This window comes from Equus quagga, chromosome 17, assembly GCF_021613505.1.
Source record: "Equus quagga isolate Etosha38 chromosome 17, UCLA_HA_Equagga_1.0, whole genome shotgun sequence".
NCBI lineage: Eukaryota > Metazoa > Chordata > Mammalia > Perissodactyla > Equidae > Equus > Equus quagga.
The window spans coordinates 7,473,744-7,494,251 of NC_060283.1; the positions used below are offsets into that span (position 1 = coordinate 7,473,744).

General features: G+C 56.8%; 1 protein-coding gene across 1 annotated transcript in view; it reads left to right on the forward strand.

Annotated features, from left to right (window-relative positions):
- Positions 1–20,508, forward strand: part of NRXN2 (neurexin 2) — a 96,925-nt gene that overhangs the window by 29,374 nt on the left and 47,043 nt on the right. The window contains exons 6-10 of the mRNA XM_046644030.1: positions 1,713–1,736; positions 9,332–9,493; positions 10,229–10,667; positions 13,900–14,286; positions 14,468–14,671. Of these exons, the coding sequence (XP_046499986.1) occupies positions 1,713–1,736; positions 9,332–9,493; positions 10,229–10,667; positions 13,900–14,286; positions 14,468–14,671 (1,216 nt within the window). The remainder of the gene's footprint in view (positions 1–1,712; positions 1,737–9,331; positions 9,494–10,228; positions 10,668–13,899; positions 14,287–14,467; positions 14,672–20,508) is intronic.

Consider the following 20,508-nt stretch of genomic DNA (forward strand, 5'->3'; position numbering starts at 1 on the left):
ACACTCTCGGGGGTGCAGTTCAGTGTTTAATGGTCACGATGCAAGAGTATCCCTCCGCCTCCTGACGCCCTAAGTGAAGCTGCCTCAGTCCCTTTGACTCTCCTCCCCAAAGACCAGGGTCATTGTGAAGGTAATTGCTGCTGCTGTCTTTGGCCCTGAGAAGAGAAAATGAACTTAGAGCCACAGGGGGGTGGGGACTCTAGACACTGGGGGAGAAGCTGGCTCATAGCTTAGGGAGGAGTCATAGATTTTAGAGGTCGGTGGGCCTCCCTGTTCCTCTGTACAGTGCGGTGTTTGGGGGAGACGAATTTTGGATGCTGGCGATGGGGAGTGGAGGCTCAGCGGTCTGTGGGTGTGCATGGAAGGAGGCTGGGCTGCTGGGAAAGCCTTCCCAATTCCAGGGACTTGCAGGGGTGGTGGTGATGAGTACTTAGTTCTGGGAGGGACGGCTGCTCCCAGGAGCATAAGGTGATAGGAGAAGCTTGGGGACTTTGTGGGAAATGCAGGAAGGAGGAGTCAGTTAGGGGTGGGAGCTGGGGGGAGGGGCGGAGGGTTCGGGATGATTAGACATGACTCGAGAGTGAGCCCTCTGCCAGTCCATGGAGGGCCAGCTTTCCCCTTCCCTTTCTGGTGGCGACTCTCTCTCTCTCCCTTTCTCAAGGAAGAGAAACGAAAACATAAAGAGGAGCTGCCCTGCTCCCCCAGGACTCCCTGGGTCTGTTTCCCCGTCCTCCAGCCCCAGGAAAAGCAGACACCCATATCCCTTCCGGTGCTCCTTGGGAACCCCTTCTCTCTGCCTCCAAATGAAGTCGCCTCTCCTGTGATTCTCTAGGGGCTTTGGCCCCTCTTCTCCCAGCCTGACAGCCAGCTGGCCCATCACCAACCAGTTAACCCATTAACTCGACATGGTCACTGGTCAGCCAGTTGGCCAGCGCCAACTCACTCTCTAGGCAGTTCTCTGGAAAGCCGTCTGGTTGACCAGTTAGCCAACAAACCCATGGTCCATGACCCGAGGCCATAGCCCACCCCTTTCTCACACCCCTCGCTCCCCTCCCTGCCATCCCCTCAACTCCCTAACATTTCAGCTGACAGGACTTACTAATACCGCATAATTGGGTCTGCTTCTTAACCCCTGCCTTCCCCCTCTCACCCTCTGTTGGAAAACCCCGTTACCGACTCTGTGTGTGTTACTAACACGCTTATAACCCAGGGGACCAAGGGATGGGCAGGGCCAGGTGGGGCAAGGTATGAGTGAAAAACCGAACTAACCTTTCTGTCTCATCTGCGGAATGTCGGCCATCTTTAAGTCTTTGCTTTCTTGGTCCAGTTTTTTGTTGTTTTCTTCTCTACTAACCAAGGTCTTTAACTGTTCTGTTCTCCTCTGCAGCCGGCTCTTCCGGGAGGGGATGGGGCGGGAAGAGGAATCCAGAGGCGGGCTGGGGGAGGAACCGGGAGAAGAAGGGGTTTAATTTCTGTGTGTGTTTCATTTCTCCCTCCCATTATAATTTAATTTTCTTTAAACAAAATACTTTAGCGGGACCTAAGGTGGGAGGGTCTGAACAAACGACCAAATATATATGGATATATATTTTTCATCCTTCCTTGAGTTTCACAGTTGGTCATTTTATTTTTCTTTTCTTTTCGTTCTGTTCTTTTGTTGTTGTCTTTGTTGGTTTTTGACCCCCCCGCCCCTCCCCATATCTCCGGTGAAGCACGCAGGGATTGGACACGCTATGGTAAACAAACTGCATTATCTGGTAGATATCACTCTAATTGTCTTACCGTTTGGTTTGCCGTGGGTTTTTTTAACTGTTCGATTCTCCCTCTTTGGTTTCCTTTCCCTGATTGGTTTTGGTTGTTTTGCTCTTCCAATTGTTTTTTTGCGTCCTGGACAATCTTTAGATTTTGCTTCTCTCTCTTTTCGTTTTCCTCTTTCCCTTTTCTTTCTTTTTTGGTCCAAACTCAAATCCAAAAGACAAATGGAGATCGAGGAATTGGCTTGTCCCTGCCCTAACCCCTGACTCCTGATTTCAGATTCCTGGCCAGAGAGACCTGGGGGCAGGCCCCACGTTCATCGGCTCTGGTTAGACCAGCCCCGAGGCCAGGCTGCTTATTTCTATTGCTTTATTTTGTTCCTTTTCCCCCGCTCCCTTGTTTTTTCTCTTTGATTTAGTTTCTTTCTTGGTCTCCTGAAAATCCATGGAAAACACCATCCCATGACATGCTATGCTCTGCTCACCGTCAGTTCCCGGATGGGCCCCTCGAGTTGAGGGAGAGGGCTGGGGGTGACGCCTCCACGGGCAGCCAGTTGGGCAGATTCCCCAGGGTGGAGGAATGGCCTTGGGAGATGCGGAGTGGCCTGGGACCAGTCCAGAGCCTTCAAATCACCAGTTCAGATCAGTTTGGGGGCTGCCCCACGCTGGCTGCCAGGGAAGAGGTGACATCCCCTCCCTCACTTCTCAGCCTTGAGGGTTCCTGGTGCCGTCTCCCCCACATCTTGCATGGCATGAATGGTCTTTTCCCCCACCAGGGACAGCGTCCAGTTTTCCCCGCCGCTCTGCTGCTCTGACTAACACTGTGTTTCACACTGTCTTCCTTCCCCTCCATCTCCGTCCCCTCTCCGCCCCCTGCCTGCCCCGCATGGCCTCTGAGGGGGTGAGAGGAGGGGGCCCGCAGAGGGGAAGTCGGGGTAGTCGTTCGTCGCCAGGCTCCTCTGTTTGGGTTGGGCTCAGTCCCGGTGAGTGTTGGTGTGGGTGTGTGTGAAAAGGCAGCTGGTGTGTGTTGGTGTGTGGGTGTGACTGTGTGTAAATGTTGGTGTGACATTTAGGGGGTGTTAGTGGGAGACTGTGCGGTGTGTTTGTGAGACTTCTGGGGACTCTGCATGTGTAGACGCTGGTGTGAACTGCGGGCAGCGTGACTGTGTGTGTTTTTGAGGCTGGTGAGGGCTCTGGATGGAGGTGGGCTGTAGGGCCGTGACGGGCAGGAGCAGGGCAGGAGCTGGCCCTTTGTGCCTCGCCCCGCCTCAGAGTGTGTGCCTGCAGGCCTCGCTGTGCGCCGTCCCCTGGGATTCCCTCCTGCCTGCCCGGTCCTGGCTCTGCGGCAGCGGGCTGTTAGTCATCACCTATTAATAATGCAGAGTGATTGAGCACCAGGCTGGGGACCCTGCAGATGGACGTGTCTGCTCCCACGGGGCCTGCGCTGCTTGGGCGGCTGCCTGGCTGACTGGGAGGGAAGCGTGGGAGCCGGGGCTCCCAATCCCAGGGGCTCCCCACCTCCCAGGAGGCTCTACCTCTGAGGCCACGTTTGGCCTGTCCTGACGCTTTCGCGGGTCCGTGTTTTCCTGCACCCGCAGACCCGTGGTAGCCCCGTCCCCGAGCTAGTGTCCGAGGCCACAGCCATCCCAGCCCTCTCCAATCCGAGACCTCATCTGGCCACTCCCAGTCGGTGTTCAGATGCAGCCAGAGGTGGTCCCAGCTCCACCCCTCCACGGGCTCTGTTCTCCAGCTGCTGCTTCTAGGAATCGGCTGCTGCCAACCCCTGAGCCAGGCCACTGTGTCCCCGCCAGGAGCTGGGCATTCGGAACTCGTCTCAGAGAGCTTCACTGGACAGCCAACCTGTGACTTTGGGGACAGAAGGGAGGCAAGATAAACCCATGTGGTACACCCTAAGCACGTCAGGAATACCACTGGAGAATTAGGACCCTGCACACCTTCCTTCTAGTCTCAATTCAGTTAAAAATTGACCGTGTGAACTGGGCTGAAGCTGTTTCCTCATCTCCTGAACGGGCTGATCATATCCCCGCCTTGCCTGTTTCACGGGGTCAGCGTGAGGGTCAGGAAGGGTAGTGGAAGTGAAAGCATCTGTACTCTGTAAAGGGAATTATAATTGTATTAAGCTTTATAAAATGTTCACTGATTAGCTCAGTGTTTCCAGGGCAGGGATGTTTTGTAAAGAAGCGATTCCCTTCCCATAGCACACCCTGGAGAATTTGGCATCTCTGGCCCCATCGGAGATCCTATTACTGACCCTTCCTAGGAATCGGTCCCAAAATAACTACATGAAACCCCAGAATGCCTCAGCAATCGGGCCTGGGGAGGAGGAGGAAAGACGAGTGGCTTGGATAAGTTGGTTAAGAATCAAACAACCCTAGCTGGTTTCATCTTGGCAGGGAAAGTTCCTGCTAAATTCTAAGTCTGCAAAGTCCACACTTTCCTGCGTGAGCAGTACTGCTCGATGATCAGAGCTGGTTGCCTCTTGGTGGCCTGAGTGGCCTCACAAACCCTCAGTAACCTGTCCCAGGGATCAGCTCTTTCAGGCTGGAGTTGGAGAACAGGGCACCGGAAGAGACGGGGGACGGGTTCAACCTGTTCTGATTCCCAGGCATTCCTCACCCGGATTCCAGTCGGTTCTGTATTTATCTTTTCTGACTCATTTAGACGGACTCTTTTCTTGTGACTTGAGCATTTCTCCTTGTGGGGGAGAGTGGGTACAGCCCAAAAAGGCCGATCAGTTGAGAGGGTTGGGTTAGGTGTGGTCAGGCCGATGGAGGTATTCTTGGAAAAATAGTGAGTTCTTTGTACATACACTGGGGGCTTTGGTTCTTCTAAATAGCTCTCACCTTTTGAATATCATTTAAGCTTGTTGAATGCCTAGAGTGCAGGCAACAGGCAGAGGTCATTCCAAGTTAACACATGGGGAAACTGGGGCGCAGAGAAAGCCTGGGGTCACGTAGCTAGTTAAGGAAGAGCTGAGTGCTTTCACTTGATTATCTCATTGGATCCTCGTGGTAAGCAAGCCTGGGAGAGTTGGAGTGAAGGGAGCTGTGAAACCGTATTCACAGGTGAGAGTCAGAGAGGTAAAATGAGATTGTTCTGGAAAATGGTAAAGGCTAGAGGAGAACTCAGGATTTCTGATCTGAAGTCTTTCCCCTCTATTCCTAAACGTGATCAGATCCAGAGGTCAGAATGTGCTGTAGGACCATAATTGGTGGCTGGGTCACCTTCCTGGTGTGTCTTTCCAACCTGTTTCTCTTTAGCTTCTCCCCACCGCAAGCAGATGGCTGAACTTAAATACCCGACAGGGCTGCACGACCTCCCCTGGCCATCCTTCTCTCCTCCCCAACTCGTCTTCATGCCCTGCTCCCACCCGACTCAATCCCACGGGGAGGCCAGGACCTTTTTCCTAAAGGAGTTATTCCTAGCCACTTTTTGCTCACGGATCCCTTGGAGAATTTGATGACACAGCAATGAAGTCTCACAGGAGACAAAATGCCCATTGGTGCAATTTTACATACAATGTCAAGGGGCTTCATGAATCCCAAAGCCCAGCCAGCCAGCCCACAAGTCAGAAAGCCCTGCCCTCAGTCTTATTGTCCCTCAAGTAAGTTTCCCTCTCAAGGAGGTCAGTGACCCTGTGATCGCAGCAGGGACCTGGGAAAGGATCCCAGTGATGCCAGAGGGGTGCGTCCCCTCTTCCTCAGCCTTTCTTCCTGGAGCCTGGTGGGCATGGAGTGCCCCTTGGGGATATCTGTGGCCAGGACCTGGTTTCACATCCTGCTAGCCTGCCTAAGGGGAGACAAGCAGAGCAGAAGAGTGGTGGTGCCAACAGGGAGGGTTGAGAGCCCACCCAGGTCATAGGCTGCCCCTCGCAGCCACCCTCCTTGCTCCTGAGGAGTGGAGGGAAGGCTGGTTGCTGGGCTCCTGTGTCTTCTGTGCTCCTCCCCTCTTCCCTGGCTGGGCATGGCTCTTCCAGGGCAGAACTGTGGCTCCTTCCTCCAGGCCTCCTCAGTCCCCACGCAGGGCCTGGCTTGTCTGTGTTGAGTGGATTGGCGTGGGTTGGGTGCAGAGTCTCTTCTGTGTCTTGGGGTCCTAGCCATGGTCCTGAAGATGAAAAGGATGCTGCTTGGACACAAGCTGGTCAAAACTTCCTCCCACTGCCTTCAGTAGGTAGGATGTGGTGTGTGAGCAGGTGTGTCTGGGGTTGGTGAGCAGTGATGAATGGACCATGGGAATGAGCATCCGGGGCACCCTCTGGTGAGGAAGGTCCGAGTCTAATGTCCCTTCCCTTTGATTCTCAACCCATAAGTGTCTCTGTCCCGGTGGTGGCTCCTCTGCCCTCCTCTGTTGGAAGGGAGCTTCTCCTTCTGCACCCCCACAGCTCTTTCGCCTCCATCTCTGCTCTTCCCTGTCTCCCCCGCCTGCATGCTTTCTCACCTGTGGCTGCCTTACGCTCGCCTCTCCTGCTGGGCCTGGCCCCCCATGCTGGCCCTCTAACCCGCATGTGTCCTAGCTGCAGTGGCTGTTCTGTGTCGCATGGTCCCCCCTGCCCTCCTCCCCCGCCAGCCCCACCCCTTCCAGAAGCTGCGCGGGGGGGTTGGGGGGCAGGGGCATCACAAACCCCCGGGTGGAGGGGGATGGGGGAATTGTTCCCCCGTTTCCTGCTTTTACTAACGAACCTGCCATTTTTGTGTCTGGACTTTGATTTGTCTGAGGGAACAGTCGGGTTTACTAATCTCAGTCATCTCCTTCCTTGCCTACCCCAGAGACCTCCCTCCATGCCCCCTGCCCTTGGCTTTCTTTCCACCCAGTGCCCGTCTCCCCCTTTCTCCCTCCACCTCCCCACCCCTCTCTGTGCACCTCCTTATTGTCACCCCCGCCTCCTGCTACCCTGTCCCCCCAACCTCTGGGTCAGGCCTGCTCTAAAAAGATAGTTGTGAATCTGAGGGACAGATCCAGGGGTGATTAAGGAGGCCCTCTTCTGATGGGGGGGCACCACGTGGCAGTGATTTGCATAAACCCATGGGGGGCAAGGTCATATCTGCATCCACTCTGGAGGGGAGTTAAGGAGGACCCTCCCAAGTCAGGTCCTTCTACCTGTAAGAGGGCAAAGGCAGGTGAGCTGGCCGAATGGAGTGAGCCAAAAGGGCCCACAGAGTGAAGAAGATGCCAGTAGCCGGTGCCCTGGCTAATGGGCTGGGGAGGAAGGACACAGCTGGGACGCTCAGGTGGGCTGAAAGGCCAAGCGTACTGGTGGAGGCCAAAGGAAGGGCCTCTTTCTGGGGAGCTCCAGGGCCAGGAGGGCCCTCCACCTGCACAGAGGCAGGCGCGCCCGGCTCAGAGCAGAGCAGAGGTTCTGGCCACCAAAGACTCCCAAGGTGCTGGGTTTATGGATGGGACACAGGCAGTGAGAGCCAAGTGTGGCCCTGAGTCATGAGGTGAGTTGACGTTCACCTTTAATGACCACGATGTGTCCCCTGGATTGTGCTGGGATTAGTACGGTTACAGGGACATGTCGGGCCGAGTGGCCCCCCTTCAGCGACTGACCATCTAGTTGGGGTGACCAGACGTAGGCTCAGGAACGAAATAGTGGCCCAGTCCCTGGTCTCTGAGTGTAGCGCCAGGAGTGGAGGCGGAGGGTGGATGGAGCTGACTTTGTCCCAGAGAGACCCTTTCCCCTGCCACCTCCCTCTGCCTCATCCCCCCCGTTCATCCCAGTCCCCTTCCTCCCTTCTTCCAGCACCCCTCTGCCCGTTCTAATCTTGTCTGCATGTTTTTGTGACTAATACTTTGACCCCACCCTTTTCCACCCAGGTCCCCACTTCCCAGCCTCGGGTGGGGTGGAGGGAAGAAGAGATGAACAATAATGACCAACTCTCCCGTCAAAACAAGACTCAAAAGCTTCAAACTGCCCCCTTCCAAAAATACACCCCTTACCTTCCGTCCTTGAACCAAGTCCCCCAGCACAAGGTTTGATGGTTCCCAGGAGGCGGCCCCTTCAGCCCTCGCTTTGCTCAGCCCCACCTCACTCCGTGTGAGGCTCCAGCCCAGCACAAGGGGACTCGGGGGTCTTGCAGGGGAAGTTCCCTTTGCCCAGGTTCTGCCTATGTCCCTTAGGAGTTCCTAGCACCCACCCCCTGCCCCCGTGACAATGGTGCCCTGGAGACCACTTGCTGGAAGATGGCTGATGGCACGTGCGTATGGACTGGCGTGGGTGGGCACGTCGCAGGATGTGACTGGAAGGCCCCAGTCTCCAGACGTTGCCTGAAAAGGGGGTGCCGAAGCACATTTTAGGGGGAACAGGGGAGTAAGCTGTGGCCTGTGGAAGCACAGTGTTGGGTCACCGTAAGCCAGCTTCCTGCTGGCCCCTGCAGGAGCCTGCCCACTTTTCTCAGCTGACTGTCCTAAATGGCAGCCTTCCTAGAGTGGGGACCGTGGTCCCGCAGCCCTCAGCTCTTCCCCCACAGCCTGGCTGGGTGTCTGGAACATTTGTGGGCTGCTCCTATGGCTAGACTTTTCAGGGCCCAGGTGGGCATTTGCCTGGGAGGGGGCAGTCAGAGTGTCAGAGGGGGCAGGCCACTTCTGCCTTCTCCAGGCCACTACTGAGCCTCTCTCACCTCCTCGGAACACCACGGACTCCCCCGTCCCTCCCCGTCTGGCTTTCTTACCTGACTTTGCAAACCAAGGTCAAGGAATCATGAGGTTGCCCTGTTCCGCTGACCCCGCCGTTCCCTAACCTGGCCCTGACTCCTTAGAGTATTGCTGGTGGCGTCAGACGGAAGACAATGAAGAAAAGAAGGCGGGCTGATGCATAGGTAGATGTCTGCCCTCTCCTTGGGAGACAAGAGAATGTCCCGAATACAGATGGGCCTGGGAAGTAAAGACTCAGGAAGAGGGCTAGGACCAGCCTGAAGCCAGGGAGTTATGGTGGGAGTGGTTTATGCATCTGCCAGGAAGTCCCAAGACTGCCCCGGAATATCTGGTTCTTGTTCCTCATGCCCTTGCTGTCTTCCATCTCCCTACTGGGCTGAGACTGAAAGGACTCCTCAGCGCCCCCAAGGGAGAGCTGCGGGTGAGTGGAGGCCACCAAGATCCAAGGAGAACGGGTGTTCTCTGCCTCATTTATGAAAGACGGTCTGAAATCACATGTGGGTCCAGGGAGCACATTCAAGAGGAGAGAAGCGAGGGTGCCATTTGCATACCCCCGTAATGGGGCCCTGTCCTGGGGTCTCCACTCGCACTCAGAATCACTTCCAGAAACTGCCTCTTGGCCTTCTTCATGGTGAGCGCTTCAAGTGCCCTTCAGTCCTCTGCCTGCTGAGCTGGGGACCATGGGCAGCCTTAGCCGACCCTGAAACCATCAAATCTTGTGCTGCCTCCTAACCCCTCTTCCTTCTCTCCCCCCACTGTTCCTCCTCTGAGACAAGCAGACATAAAAATGGGGGTCCCCTCCCCCGCTGCCCCCTGGCCCCTCCCTTGCCCAGCCTGTGGGTCTTCGTGGGGAGTTGACGCCCGTTGTCTCCTTGTCTCTCCCCCTCCCTCCCTGGGCTGGGCAGGTGACCATCTCGGTGGACGGGATCCTGACCACCACAGGCTACACGCAGGAGGATTACACCATGCTGGGCTCTGATGACTTCTTCTACATTGGGGGCAGCCCCAACACTGCTGACCTGCCAGGCTCGCCCGTCAGCAACAACTTCATGGGCTGCCTCAAGGACGTGAGTAGGGCCAGGAACGGGCTGGGTCAGCCTGGGAACACTTTGACCCCTCCCTTCAGCGGGATTCAGTCTGACCTGGCCAGCTGCCCTGGGCCACTGTTCCTTCCAAGTGCATGACGGGAGACTTCCCCTCCTCAAAACCTAAGGCCCATTGACACCATCAAGAGGCTTCTCCTCTCTCATTTCCTCGAGCCTCAGAGGACCCTCGAGGCAGCTGTGGTAGAGAGGAAAAGAATGTTGTATGCGAGAACTGAAGACCTGTGATGGGGTCCCTGCTCTTCCACTCACTAGCTCCGTGCCCTTGGCCATTCCCCCGACCTATCTGACTCAGTCCCCTCATCTGTAAAATGAGCGGTCAGTACCCACTTCTTAAGGTGCTTGTGAAGAGCAGATGAGAGCATAAGTGAAAACACGTTTGTCAGTTGGAAAACGTCAACCGGATGCTAACAGTGATTGTCTTGCTGTTATTCCGAACTGCGATTCCGCAGGCACCGAGGGCTGCTGTGCTGCGCTGGGCAGGAAGACCGGACAGAGAAATAAGGGAGGGAGGCGCTTGTTCACAGCCTCTGTGTGTGAAGTTCGAGAGCAGAGGCCCAAGCCAGTGGTCTGGTGGCGCTGGGCAGGGCCCCCCAGGGCTGGGTGGCAGGGTCCCCTGGTCCTGGCTGCTGCTGGGCAGGAGGGGCCAGGCCGTAAGCTGCTTTCGCTTCTTCACCCCCGCCCCCGCCCCCCCTGCAGGTGGTCTATAAGAATAACGACTTCAAGCTGGAACTCTCCCGCCTGGCAAAGGAAGGGGACCCCAAGATGAAGCTGCAGGGGGACTTGTCATTCCGCTGTGAGGATGTGGCTGCCCTGGACCCCGTGACCTTTGAGAGTCCTGAGGCCTTTGTGGCGCTGCCCCGCTGGAGCGCCAAGCGCACCGGCTCCATCTCCCTGGACTTCCGCACCACGGAGCCCAACGGGCTGCTGCTCTTCAGCCAGGGCCGGCGGGCTGGGGCCGGGGCCGGCAGCCACAGCTCTGCCCAGCGGGCCGACTACTTTGCCATGGAGCTGTTGGATGGCTACCTCTACCTTCTGCTGGACATGGGCTCTGGGGGCATCAAGCTGCGGGCATCCAGCCGCAAGGTCAATGATGGCGAGTGGTGCCACGTGGACTTCCAGAGGGACGGGCGCAAAGGTCAGGAGGCCTCTCGACCCTTCTCACTCTGGCCCCTCCTCTTCCCCCACTCTGACATCCTCTCCACGTCTGTCTCTTCTGTTCTATACAATTTCCTATGATCCTCCCTGCCATTTTCCTCTGCCCCTCCTCTGGCCCTCCCAGTCCCTCTGTCGTCCCTCCTGTCATGGTGCCTTGGTGGACCAAGCAGAGCATTCGGAGTCAGTCAGACCTGGGTTCACTCCTCAGCTCTCCCACTTTCTGCGTGTGTGACTTTAGGCCTCTTACTCAACCCCCTGAAGCCTCAGTTTCCTTATCTGTAAAAGGAATCATTGTACCAGAGTCATCAAGAGGAGAAAGTAAAAGAATACCCATTCTCCTTAAAAAAAAAAAAAAACGCTTCGCAACCATGCCTCCTTTCTATCTAGATCCATTCAACTTTCTTTTATTAACTCACGCAACAAAAATTTATTGAGCACCTACTGTGTGCCAGGTGCTGTCCAAGGTGCTGGGACAGAGACAGCAGTGAACCAAACAGCAGTCTTCGCTGTCACAGATCTCGTGCTCTGGTGGGGGACACTTCTGCAGCAGAGCAGAGAGTGCTGGGGTTGGGCAGGTGCTATTTCTTGAACCTTCTGTTGCTTCTAGCCACCCCTCCTCCACTCTTCCTCTTCAGTCTTCCTTTCTCATCCTCTTCTTGTTTTCTGCTTAATTCTCTCCTCTTTGCTCTTCTCCATCTTGCTGAACACAGAGGAAAAATTGATATAAATGAGAACTGACACATTATCCAAATTAAGCACTTATCAACGTCAGCTAAATTTTCATGCTCCCCCAGCTGTCACTGCACCGGGTCTTCATGTCTGGGTGCAGTGACCGCTCCCCCACACACAAGGAGGAAAGGGGCTGGCCTCGAAGCATCGGCCTCTCCTGGGATTGCTGTCGCTTCCTCTCTCTTTCTCAGAAAATGTTGCCTTTCCTGGGCTTTATAGTAAATGGGTTCTCCCCCTGGTTTGTCTCATGATGGCACCGGGGGTTTTCACAGGCCACTCGCTGCCTCCCAGGGTTTCCAGAGGTTTCCACACTCTCTAGATTGGAAATCTGCCCAGGCCTTGCAGAGAACTCCAGGGCCCTCCGCTCCTCTCTGCCTTCAGGAAGGGGTCTCGGTAGCCTCAAGCAGACCTCCAGAGCCCACACAGCAGGTCCTTGGGCCCCTGTCTTGCGCATCTCTGGCCGCTTCCGATGGCCCATGTTCATTCGTGCACACAAGCACTGACTTGAGGCAGTCATTCCCACAAAGGACTCTTTGGCCTTTTCCATGGTTTAAAAAAATTGCAGTACATTATACATAACATAAAAGTTACTATTGTAACCATTTTTAAGTATACATTTCTGTGGCTTGAAGTACATTCACGGTGTTGTGCTACCATCGCCCCCATTCATCTGCAGAAATTTTTCACCTTCTCAAACTGAAACTCTGTCCCCATTAGACGCTGACTCTCTGTTCCCTCTTCCCTCAGCCCCTGGCAACCAGCATTCTATTTTCTACTCTGTGCATTTGACTACTCTAGGGACCTCCTCTAAGTGGGACCATTCAGTACTTGTCCTTTTGTGTCTGCCTTATTTCACTCAGCAGAATGTTTTCAAAGTTCATCCATGTTATAGCACACGTCAGCATTTCCTTTCTCTTTAAGGTTGAATAATACTCCCTTGTGTGGACACCCCACATTTTGTTTATCTATTCAGCCACCTATGGACACTCGCATTGTTCCATTTCCATGTTTTAACTTGACCTTGGCGCGAGATCAGTCCTCACTACAATTTCCTCTTGCGTACTCTCTTATATAGTCTTTCCCCCACCTCTTCCTTCCCCTCCCTCTTCTTTCTCCAACCTTTGGTTCATTTGTTGAGAGTCCAGTTGGGTGTTGTCCGTGTCCAGGAGGCCCTGCAGCGGGTGGTGGAACAGACATCTGGGGAATCTGCTCCAAATAGAGGTGTGGGTGATGGGGGGGCCACGATGAAGGCCCTCGCGGGGGAGTGGGTTTGGCAGCAGGACCCTGGGGCATCTAACACCTTGTCAGGGGAGGACAAGCTACGGGCCATGTGTTAAAGTGGGGCACGGGGGAATGGCTTCTCTGGTTCACGGAAGGTTGTGAGCAGAGGAGGATGAGGAGCTGCGTCCGTAGAGGGCTGGCCCCTCAGTTTCACACTGAGCGCTCACGCTCTGATCTCCTCCTGCACCCCACCCCCATCTCTACCCAGTCAGGCCTAACGCAGACCAAACTCTCCTTATCTCTCTTTGACCCCACTGAGACAGGTGGACGTTTTGCTTTTTAAAGAATTATTCCGAACTTGAGAAAGGAGAGAGGAAGGAAAACATATGGAATAGAAATTACAAACAGAATAAAGCTTCTAACATATAAGTTTCTGCTTCTTAAGATCTCAGTAAAGGCTTTGAAGCTCCCACCTGATCCCAAATCTTTTTTCTGAGATAACCAGCCTCTCCTTCCAGAGAACTCTGACAACTCAGAAGCTCCGTGCCTGGCTTGCCTCCTCCCGGCTGCCGTGCTTTCTCACAGGCCCCAGGAGCTGACGGGCCTGCCCATCCGGGCCACCAGCCACAGGGGGGCTGCAGGCTGGAGGGTGGAGACTGCGGGCGGGGGTCCTGCTGCCTGGACGGTACTTGGGCTCTGCTTTTACCACTGTGGCACTTTGGGAAGGTCCCCATCTCTCTCAGCCTCATCTGCCATTTCAAAATGGGATTGTAAAGGACCAGTTTCACAGGGTTACCGCGAGACTTTAGTGCTATAATATACGGAGAGTGCTAAGTGCCTGGCATATGGTCAGAAAAGCTCAATAAATGTTACGGGGGGAAAACCCTTTGGAGTCAAACCTTTCAGCCTCCTTAGGGTTCTCTGCCTCTGTTTCCAGCTCTAAGGGGCGGGCTGTGGGAAGGACATGTGGATGATCCAGCCCTTTTTGGGCATGTCCACCTCCTGTGCATCCTCTGAGGACTTGCTCAGGTGGGGAGGGAAGAGTCTGGACAGAGGCCCATCGCACACTGCAGCTGGGCTGGGGCTGGCTCACGCCACTTCCTGAACTTGGGACCTTTGTCAAGCAGTATCTGCAGCAGGCGAGTGAGGCTGAGCTTCCGGTCCAGGGCTGCTGCAGGTTGCGAGGTCAGGGCATCCCCTTCTGGCCTGTGGCGTCTCGATCCCGCCTTCCCCACTGAGGCCCACTCTCCCTCCATCCCCAGGCTCCATCTCTGTGAACAGCCGCAGCACACCATTCTTGGCCACTGGGGAGAGCGAGATTCTGGACCTGGAGAGCGAGCTGTACCTGGGCGGTCTCCCTGAGGCGGGGCGGGTGGACCTGCCCCTGCCCCCGGAGGTGTGGACGGCGGCGCTCCGGGCTGGCTACGTGGGCTGTGTGCGGGACCTCTTCATAGACGGCCGCAGCCGAGACCTTCGGGGCCTGGCCGAGGCGCAGGGGGCTGTGGGCGTCGCCCCATTCTGCTCCCGCGAGACGCTGAAGCAGTGTGCATCCGCCCCCTGTCGCAACGGGGGCATCTGTCGAGAGGGCTGGAACCGCTTCGTCTGTGACTGCATCGGGACCGGCTTTCTGGGGCGGGTCTGTGAGAGAGGTGAGGCCAGTCTTCATCCCAGGCGTCCCTGCCCTCCATCCCTGAGCCCCTTCCTCCTCAGGGAGCCCCTCAGGGACCCGCCCTGGGCCTGTCTTCCTTATAATGATTCTCTCCATTTTCTCTCTCCCTCCACTGGCCCTTGCCTGTCCCCCCCTTCCCCCTTCCCCCACGCCTGGGGCAGAGGCTACGGTCCTGAGCTATGATGGCTCCATGTACATGAAGATCATGCTGCCGAACGCCATGCACACGGAGGCGGAGGACGTGTCTCTGCGCTTCATGTCCCAGCGGGCCTATGGGCTCATGATGGCCACCACCTCCAGGGAGTCAGCTGACACCCTGCGCCTCGAGCTGGACGGGGGCCAGATGAAGCTCACTGTCAACCTCGGTAACCACCCTGCCCCGCGCTCCTGACCCCTTCCCTTACCTTGACTCTGACCCACACCCCCTCTGTCTGGAGAAGCTGGTGGTGGCAGCAGTGCGAGTTTGGAGGTGGGGAGGTGACAGCCAGGTCAGAGCCCCCAAGGGTGCTCACGTGGGTCTTGGCAGTGTCTGTCCTGCACATACGTGCATAGCTCATTCTTGGCTGTCGGCTCTTCACTTGCTCATTCATTGGTTCGTTCACTGGGGAAAGAACTCGCAGACAGACACCTGCTGGTGTGAAGTCTGAGCTCAGTGCAGCGGCAGATCCGGAGAGGAGGTGGACCCAGCCCCGCACACAGCTGCCCTCTCTGCTCTACTTTTTTAAAGAGCCTTGTCTGTGTGTGTGCGCACAGGGGCATGTGTCACACTGGACGCATTGGGACATGTCATCTTCCCCTTGTCTGCTTTCCCGTTTGAATCCCATAGCTCCCTCTATTTTATAGATTGTGAATTCATATACTGACCTATCCAACATCACAGAGCTAGGGATGGTGGGGGGAGGAGCCGGGCCTCAAACTCAGGCCATTTGCACGCAAGTGCAGAGCATTCCCACTGCCTCTAACAGAGCTGAGGGGTGGAAGGGCGTCAGGGGCCTCGCTGTGGTTGCTGGGTGCCTCTGCCGCAGCCCAGAGCAGGCTGCGGCTCCACTCTGCCTGGCGTCCCTGGGGTGTCCATGTGGGCAGGACCATGAGGCCCACTGGACTCTCTGTGGGCTTCAGCTCTCATGATCAGGGGCAAAAAGCAAACAGCAGGTTCATTCATTCAGCTCCTATTTATGGGACACCTTAGAAAGGCCAGGTGTGTTGTGCACCTGGGGTGACAGGAGGGAAGAGGAGAGGTCCCCACTTCCTGGAGCCCTCAGTCAGGGGGACACTGGAAGGTAGAGGTGCTAAGCCGTCCAGGCTGGCGTCACATCGTCCGTTTCTGACCAGCCTCTCTAAGAGGGGCATCCAGGGCCTGCCACGTGGGGAGATTCAGGCCACTCGGGTCGCCAGTTTGCCCCCAGCCTGGAGCAGAAGGAGGGCTCTTCTCAGCGTATTGGAATCCTCAGCTGGAGTGAGCACAGAGCTTTGAGCTTTTAAGTATTTATCTAGAGTCTCATCCTAACATTGGTCTCTAGGCCTTTGTGGGACAGACTGTGGCCTTTTGGGGCCCGTTATCCGGTTAATAAATTTATACTGAGTCCTTCCCTTTCCCCTTTCGGCCACCTGGCCTTTGTACTCCTAGGACAACGATTTGCTGAGTGAGGCGGGGGAGAGGTGTGCAGGCGGCCAGGGCCTTGGAGTTGGGGGACTGAGGGCGCCCCGAAGCTGTGCTCCTGACAGTCATCACAGCCCACAGAGTGGTGGCAGGTGGTGGCGCTGCGGGGGAAGGCGGGATGGAAAACGCCCTCTGGCCAACTCTCCACGGGTCTGTACTATATCCTCTGGCACCTCGGAAACGGTCACAGGAGGAAGGCACCAGCCCAGGACCCTGTGAATGGCCTGTGCTTCTCAGCGTGCCCAGGTCTGGGTACCCATCGTGAGATGCCCCCCTTTGCCCCAGGAGGTGTGCATTTACTGCGTGGTAGGCACATGGCTCTGTACTCGGTGTGGACACAGCAGGGAAAATCTGGGGCTTTCTATTTGCGGGGAAAGCAGAGGCTTCTTCCTTACTTGGACTGTCTTAGGTCCCCTGCAAAGAAGCTTGGGTTCCTTTAGATCAGACAGGAGGCGGCATCCTTGGCCAGGACAACGTTCTCTGGTCGGCCCTGGGGACCTTTCACCCTTAGGATCTACCATCTCTTTCCCATGGACATGCTTTCCTCTCTGTGCCACATAGTACTTAGAAGTTAGAGAAGAAGGTGGCCCTCAGGCTGATGGCCAGCAGAGATTCCTCCCACACGCCTCTCGCCCCTGGCTGTGCCTGGCCCCATCCACAGAGATGCTGCCTCTAATGGTTTATGATAAGCCACGACCACACGGATCTGTCCACAAATACTGAGTGATGGGCATACAGGGAGGCTTGTGGCCGCCCTGTGAGCCATACAGACACACAGGTGGTCGCCACCCAGCCACCCAGCCTCAGGCTGCAATGGGAAGAGCTTTGGGCCTGGAGCCAGAAGATCTGGGTTCTAGCCCTGGTCTCCTTAACTGCTGGGTAAGTCCTTGTCCCTCTCTGAGCCTCTGTTTTCTTTTCTGTAAAATGAGGATAAGTATCCTCGCTTTGCCTGCTTTCTGTGGTGGTTTTGAGGCTCAAATGGAAAAGGAGGTGAAGACATTATACAGATGCAAGACACAGTGTGGAGACTCACCCAGCCTTCTAGAAGGAAAATCACACTGGGACAGGGAGCTAAGCTTAGAGTCGGGGCGGGGGGCTTGCTTCCACACTGCCTGACCCTGTCTGGCCCCCGCCTCAGGAGCCCCATTCTGATCCCCATCCTGCTTGCTCCCCAGGGCCCACGGGGCCTCACAGACAGGCAATGCCACTGAGGCCCTGGTCCTAGGCTGGACTCGCTGCCAGGAAACAGAGAGAAGCCCACTGTGGCTTGGTCTCCAGCCTGGTGCTCTCCTCACGTGGGGAGGGAAGCCGGCCTCACACAGGCAGCTAAGCAGCCAGCTCCTCAGGTGCTCAGTGGAATGACACAGACTCGGTGCTGGTCCTGAAGAGGGAGCTGAGGCTGCCAGTGACCAATTGGTGGGCTGGCTGTGGGGAGGTGCTCAGTATAGCCTCAGGAGACCGGGTGTCTGCTGGGCCAGAGAGGGCCAGAAACGAGCTACTGCCCCCTTCCAGCAGAGGATGCCAGAGAAACTGGTGCATGCCTCCTGCCCTGTCCCCTGGCCTCCACCACATCGTGGACCCTGAGCAAGTACTGCCCTCTGCAGCCCCTGAGCGCGGTGGTTGATCTCTGTTCCTAGAGGACAGGAGAGTCCCCTGGATTCTTCACCTGTTCCAGTGTGACCTGGGTTCCTGGGTTCCCTCTGCCCTGGGTACGGCCTCTGGGGCCAGTGCCCAGCCCAGCCTGTCCCCTTGTCACCCTCCCTGGAGTTGCCCTCCTCGAGGTGTGCCCATGTGGTCCTGCCTGTCAGTGAGGCTGCCATGAAGGGTGCATTGTAACTGAAGGCTCTCCGAGCTGGAGGGGCCCTTAGAAGCCCCTCCTTCAGCCCACCCCTGTGTGCGAATCACCCATGCCTTGCCCCTCCAACCCCAGGCTTGCCACCTGTGCTCAGACGCCGTCTGTCTGTGTCAGGACCTCCCCACCTCTGAGACGGCCATTCTAATCACGGGCTCGTTCTTAGTGCAAATGGCCTCTTCTGAAATTCCCACATGTTGACCTCGTTCTGCCCTCTTGGGCCATACAGAGGAAGTCGAACTCTCCTTCATGTTGTAAGCGAGGCTAAATACACATGACCTCCCAAAGCCCTCTAATCCCGGGGACCCTGGGAGGGCACTGTGTCCCCGCTGGGGCCGTGAAGTAGCTCTCCAGCCCCTTCTACACGCTGGGCTGCTCGGGAGCCAGCTCTGCTTCAGGAGTGCACACGGCCACTCTGCAGTGCCACTTCCGAGACGAGATGCCAGCCAGTGGTCTCCTTGCCTGGGAGCCCTGCCCCCCACCTCCCGTATCTAATCCGCAGGGCAGGAGCCAGGTGGGGCACAGGGCGGGGAGCCCGGGTTCTTTACCTTGAGTCCCTTTCCATGCAGGTGACTTCTTCCCACCTGCGCCATCACACATCCATACCCTCAATCTGGTCTCTATGTCCAGCCAGGGCCTTGGTGGGTCTGCACAGATCAGTCCCTTCTGTCTATTCCTGAACTTGAGGCGTGGGTTACTGGTTAAGAGGGTACTAGCTAATGCTCCTGAGCTGTGCTCTGGTGGGGGGGGGGGGGAGGTTCATGGAGGGCTCCGTTTCTCCCACTCACTTGCAGTTCCCGGCTTTCCTCCGGAATGGTGCTGGCTCCCTCCTGGGGTGTCCATCTTCCAGGGGTGTTCGCTCTCCTCTCCACTGGAGCGGAGGCTTCTGAGGGTGGGGTCACTGCAGGGGGTGGGCCTGGAGCTGACACCTCTTCTCTGGACAGATGGACTCCCTATTCCTGGTGGTCTCCTGCTGGGGAGGGAAAGAATTGAGCTCCTCCCTGGGCCTTTTCCCCAAGGGGATCGGCCTGCCTTCCAGGTCCCTTTTTTCTTTTTTGGACCCTTCATTGGAGAAGACTCTGCTGGCCCCCAGAGAGCCCCCGAGACCTGACTCCAGGCCTGGCACCCTCCCACCCTCGCACCGACATTACTCCCCTTCCGCCTCTGTCGAGCTTCTCCTTCCCTCTGCTCCGCCTTTCTTCCTCTTTTCTCTCTGTACCCTCTTGACCTCATTCCTCTCACTGTGGTTTCTCACTTCCCCTGTATCTGCCTCTTGACCTTCCTCTGCCTCCTCTCTGCTCCCTTGGTGCCAGGCTGTGACTCAGGGTCCTGGCTGCTCCCCCCACTCTTCTGCTGCGGTTGACAACGCGTGTGGAGCTCAGTCGTACCGCCCGAGGGGCCCACGCCCCCCAGAGCCACAGGGGGAATCTGTTTACCTCCACTGCAGGAACCTTCAGGGGCCCAGGGCATGCCACGGGCCCCCAGCCCCCTTTGCGTCCTGGGCCTTGGGGTTGCGGGCAGAGCCTGTTCTGGGAGGAGCCACAGGATGCCAGGATATTGCTGGAAACTGCCCCCTCTCTGAAAGGCAAGGGTTGGCCCAGTAAACACCCGTTTCTTGCTCCAGCTCCGAATCCTCTATCCAGGCCCCTCAGCTCACAGGGAGGGGCACTGAGGCCGAGAGAGAGGAGTTTGCCATGGTCACATAATGAGATTCGGACCCAGCTCCTCTGCCACTGGGTGCCCCAGGCTGGCTGGGTCTGATGGAGCGGTGCAGGTGTCCAAAGGGCCCTAAACCCCAGCCTCATAGGTCCCTAGTGCTCTGCTCCCCCTGCAAGGCTGGCCGACTCTCATGTTGTGGGTAATGTGTCCCACCAGCAGGATGGCCAGATGCCCTGGGGCCCCAGGCTGCAGCTCTGTGTAGACAGTGCACTTTCTAACCACTGAGCCTGGAGTTGGAGGATGGCAATGCTGGGCTGTGGACGGGGCAAGAGACTGTGCTTATGGTGCCTGCTTGTCTGTGACTTGCTGTGTGCCCTCAGGAATCATACTTTGGGGGCCTCAGTGTCTCTATCTGTGAGGCTTTGGCCCCTCTGTAGGAAAATGAGTGAATACTGGTTCCTCTTCAGGGTGAAGGACCACCCTGGTCCCCAGTGGCAGCCTGGCATCCCTCAGTTTAGGAAGCATAGAAGGAAGGTTCCTGTAGTGGTGGTGCTAGCCCCCTGGGACTTTGGGAGGTGTATGGCCACGGGAAGGGGGCCCTGGGGCAGACCCCTCCATTTAGCTCAGAGCCCAGAGGGCACCAGAGTGGCATGTCACAGCCTGGGCTCTGAGCGGGGAGTCGTCCCAGAGCAGGGGATGCAGGGACTCTGGCCATCCGCATCCATCTCCTTCCCAGAGGCGGGGAGATGTGGGGTTGGTCAAGCCCTCAGCCCCCGTCGATCCCCTGTACGACTGGGATTTCCAAGGTGCCCATCTCCCTCAGACAGGAGAGGCCTGGGCCCCTCTAAGAAGGGAGATGCAAACCTTCTTCCCATCACCTCACTGCCCTGCCTTCCAGCTCTGGGGAGGGTTGGCGCCCTCTTGGGGGCAGGAGGGACAGGGGTCCAACTGTGGAAGGGGAGAGGGCACCTGGGCACGCGTGGTCCCCGGAAAGTGGCCCCGGGGGGAACCCCCGCCTGCAGACACCCCTC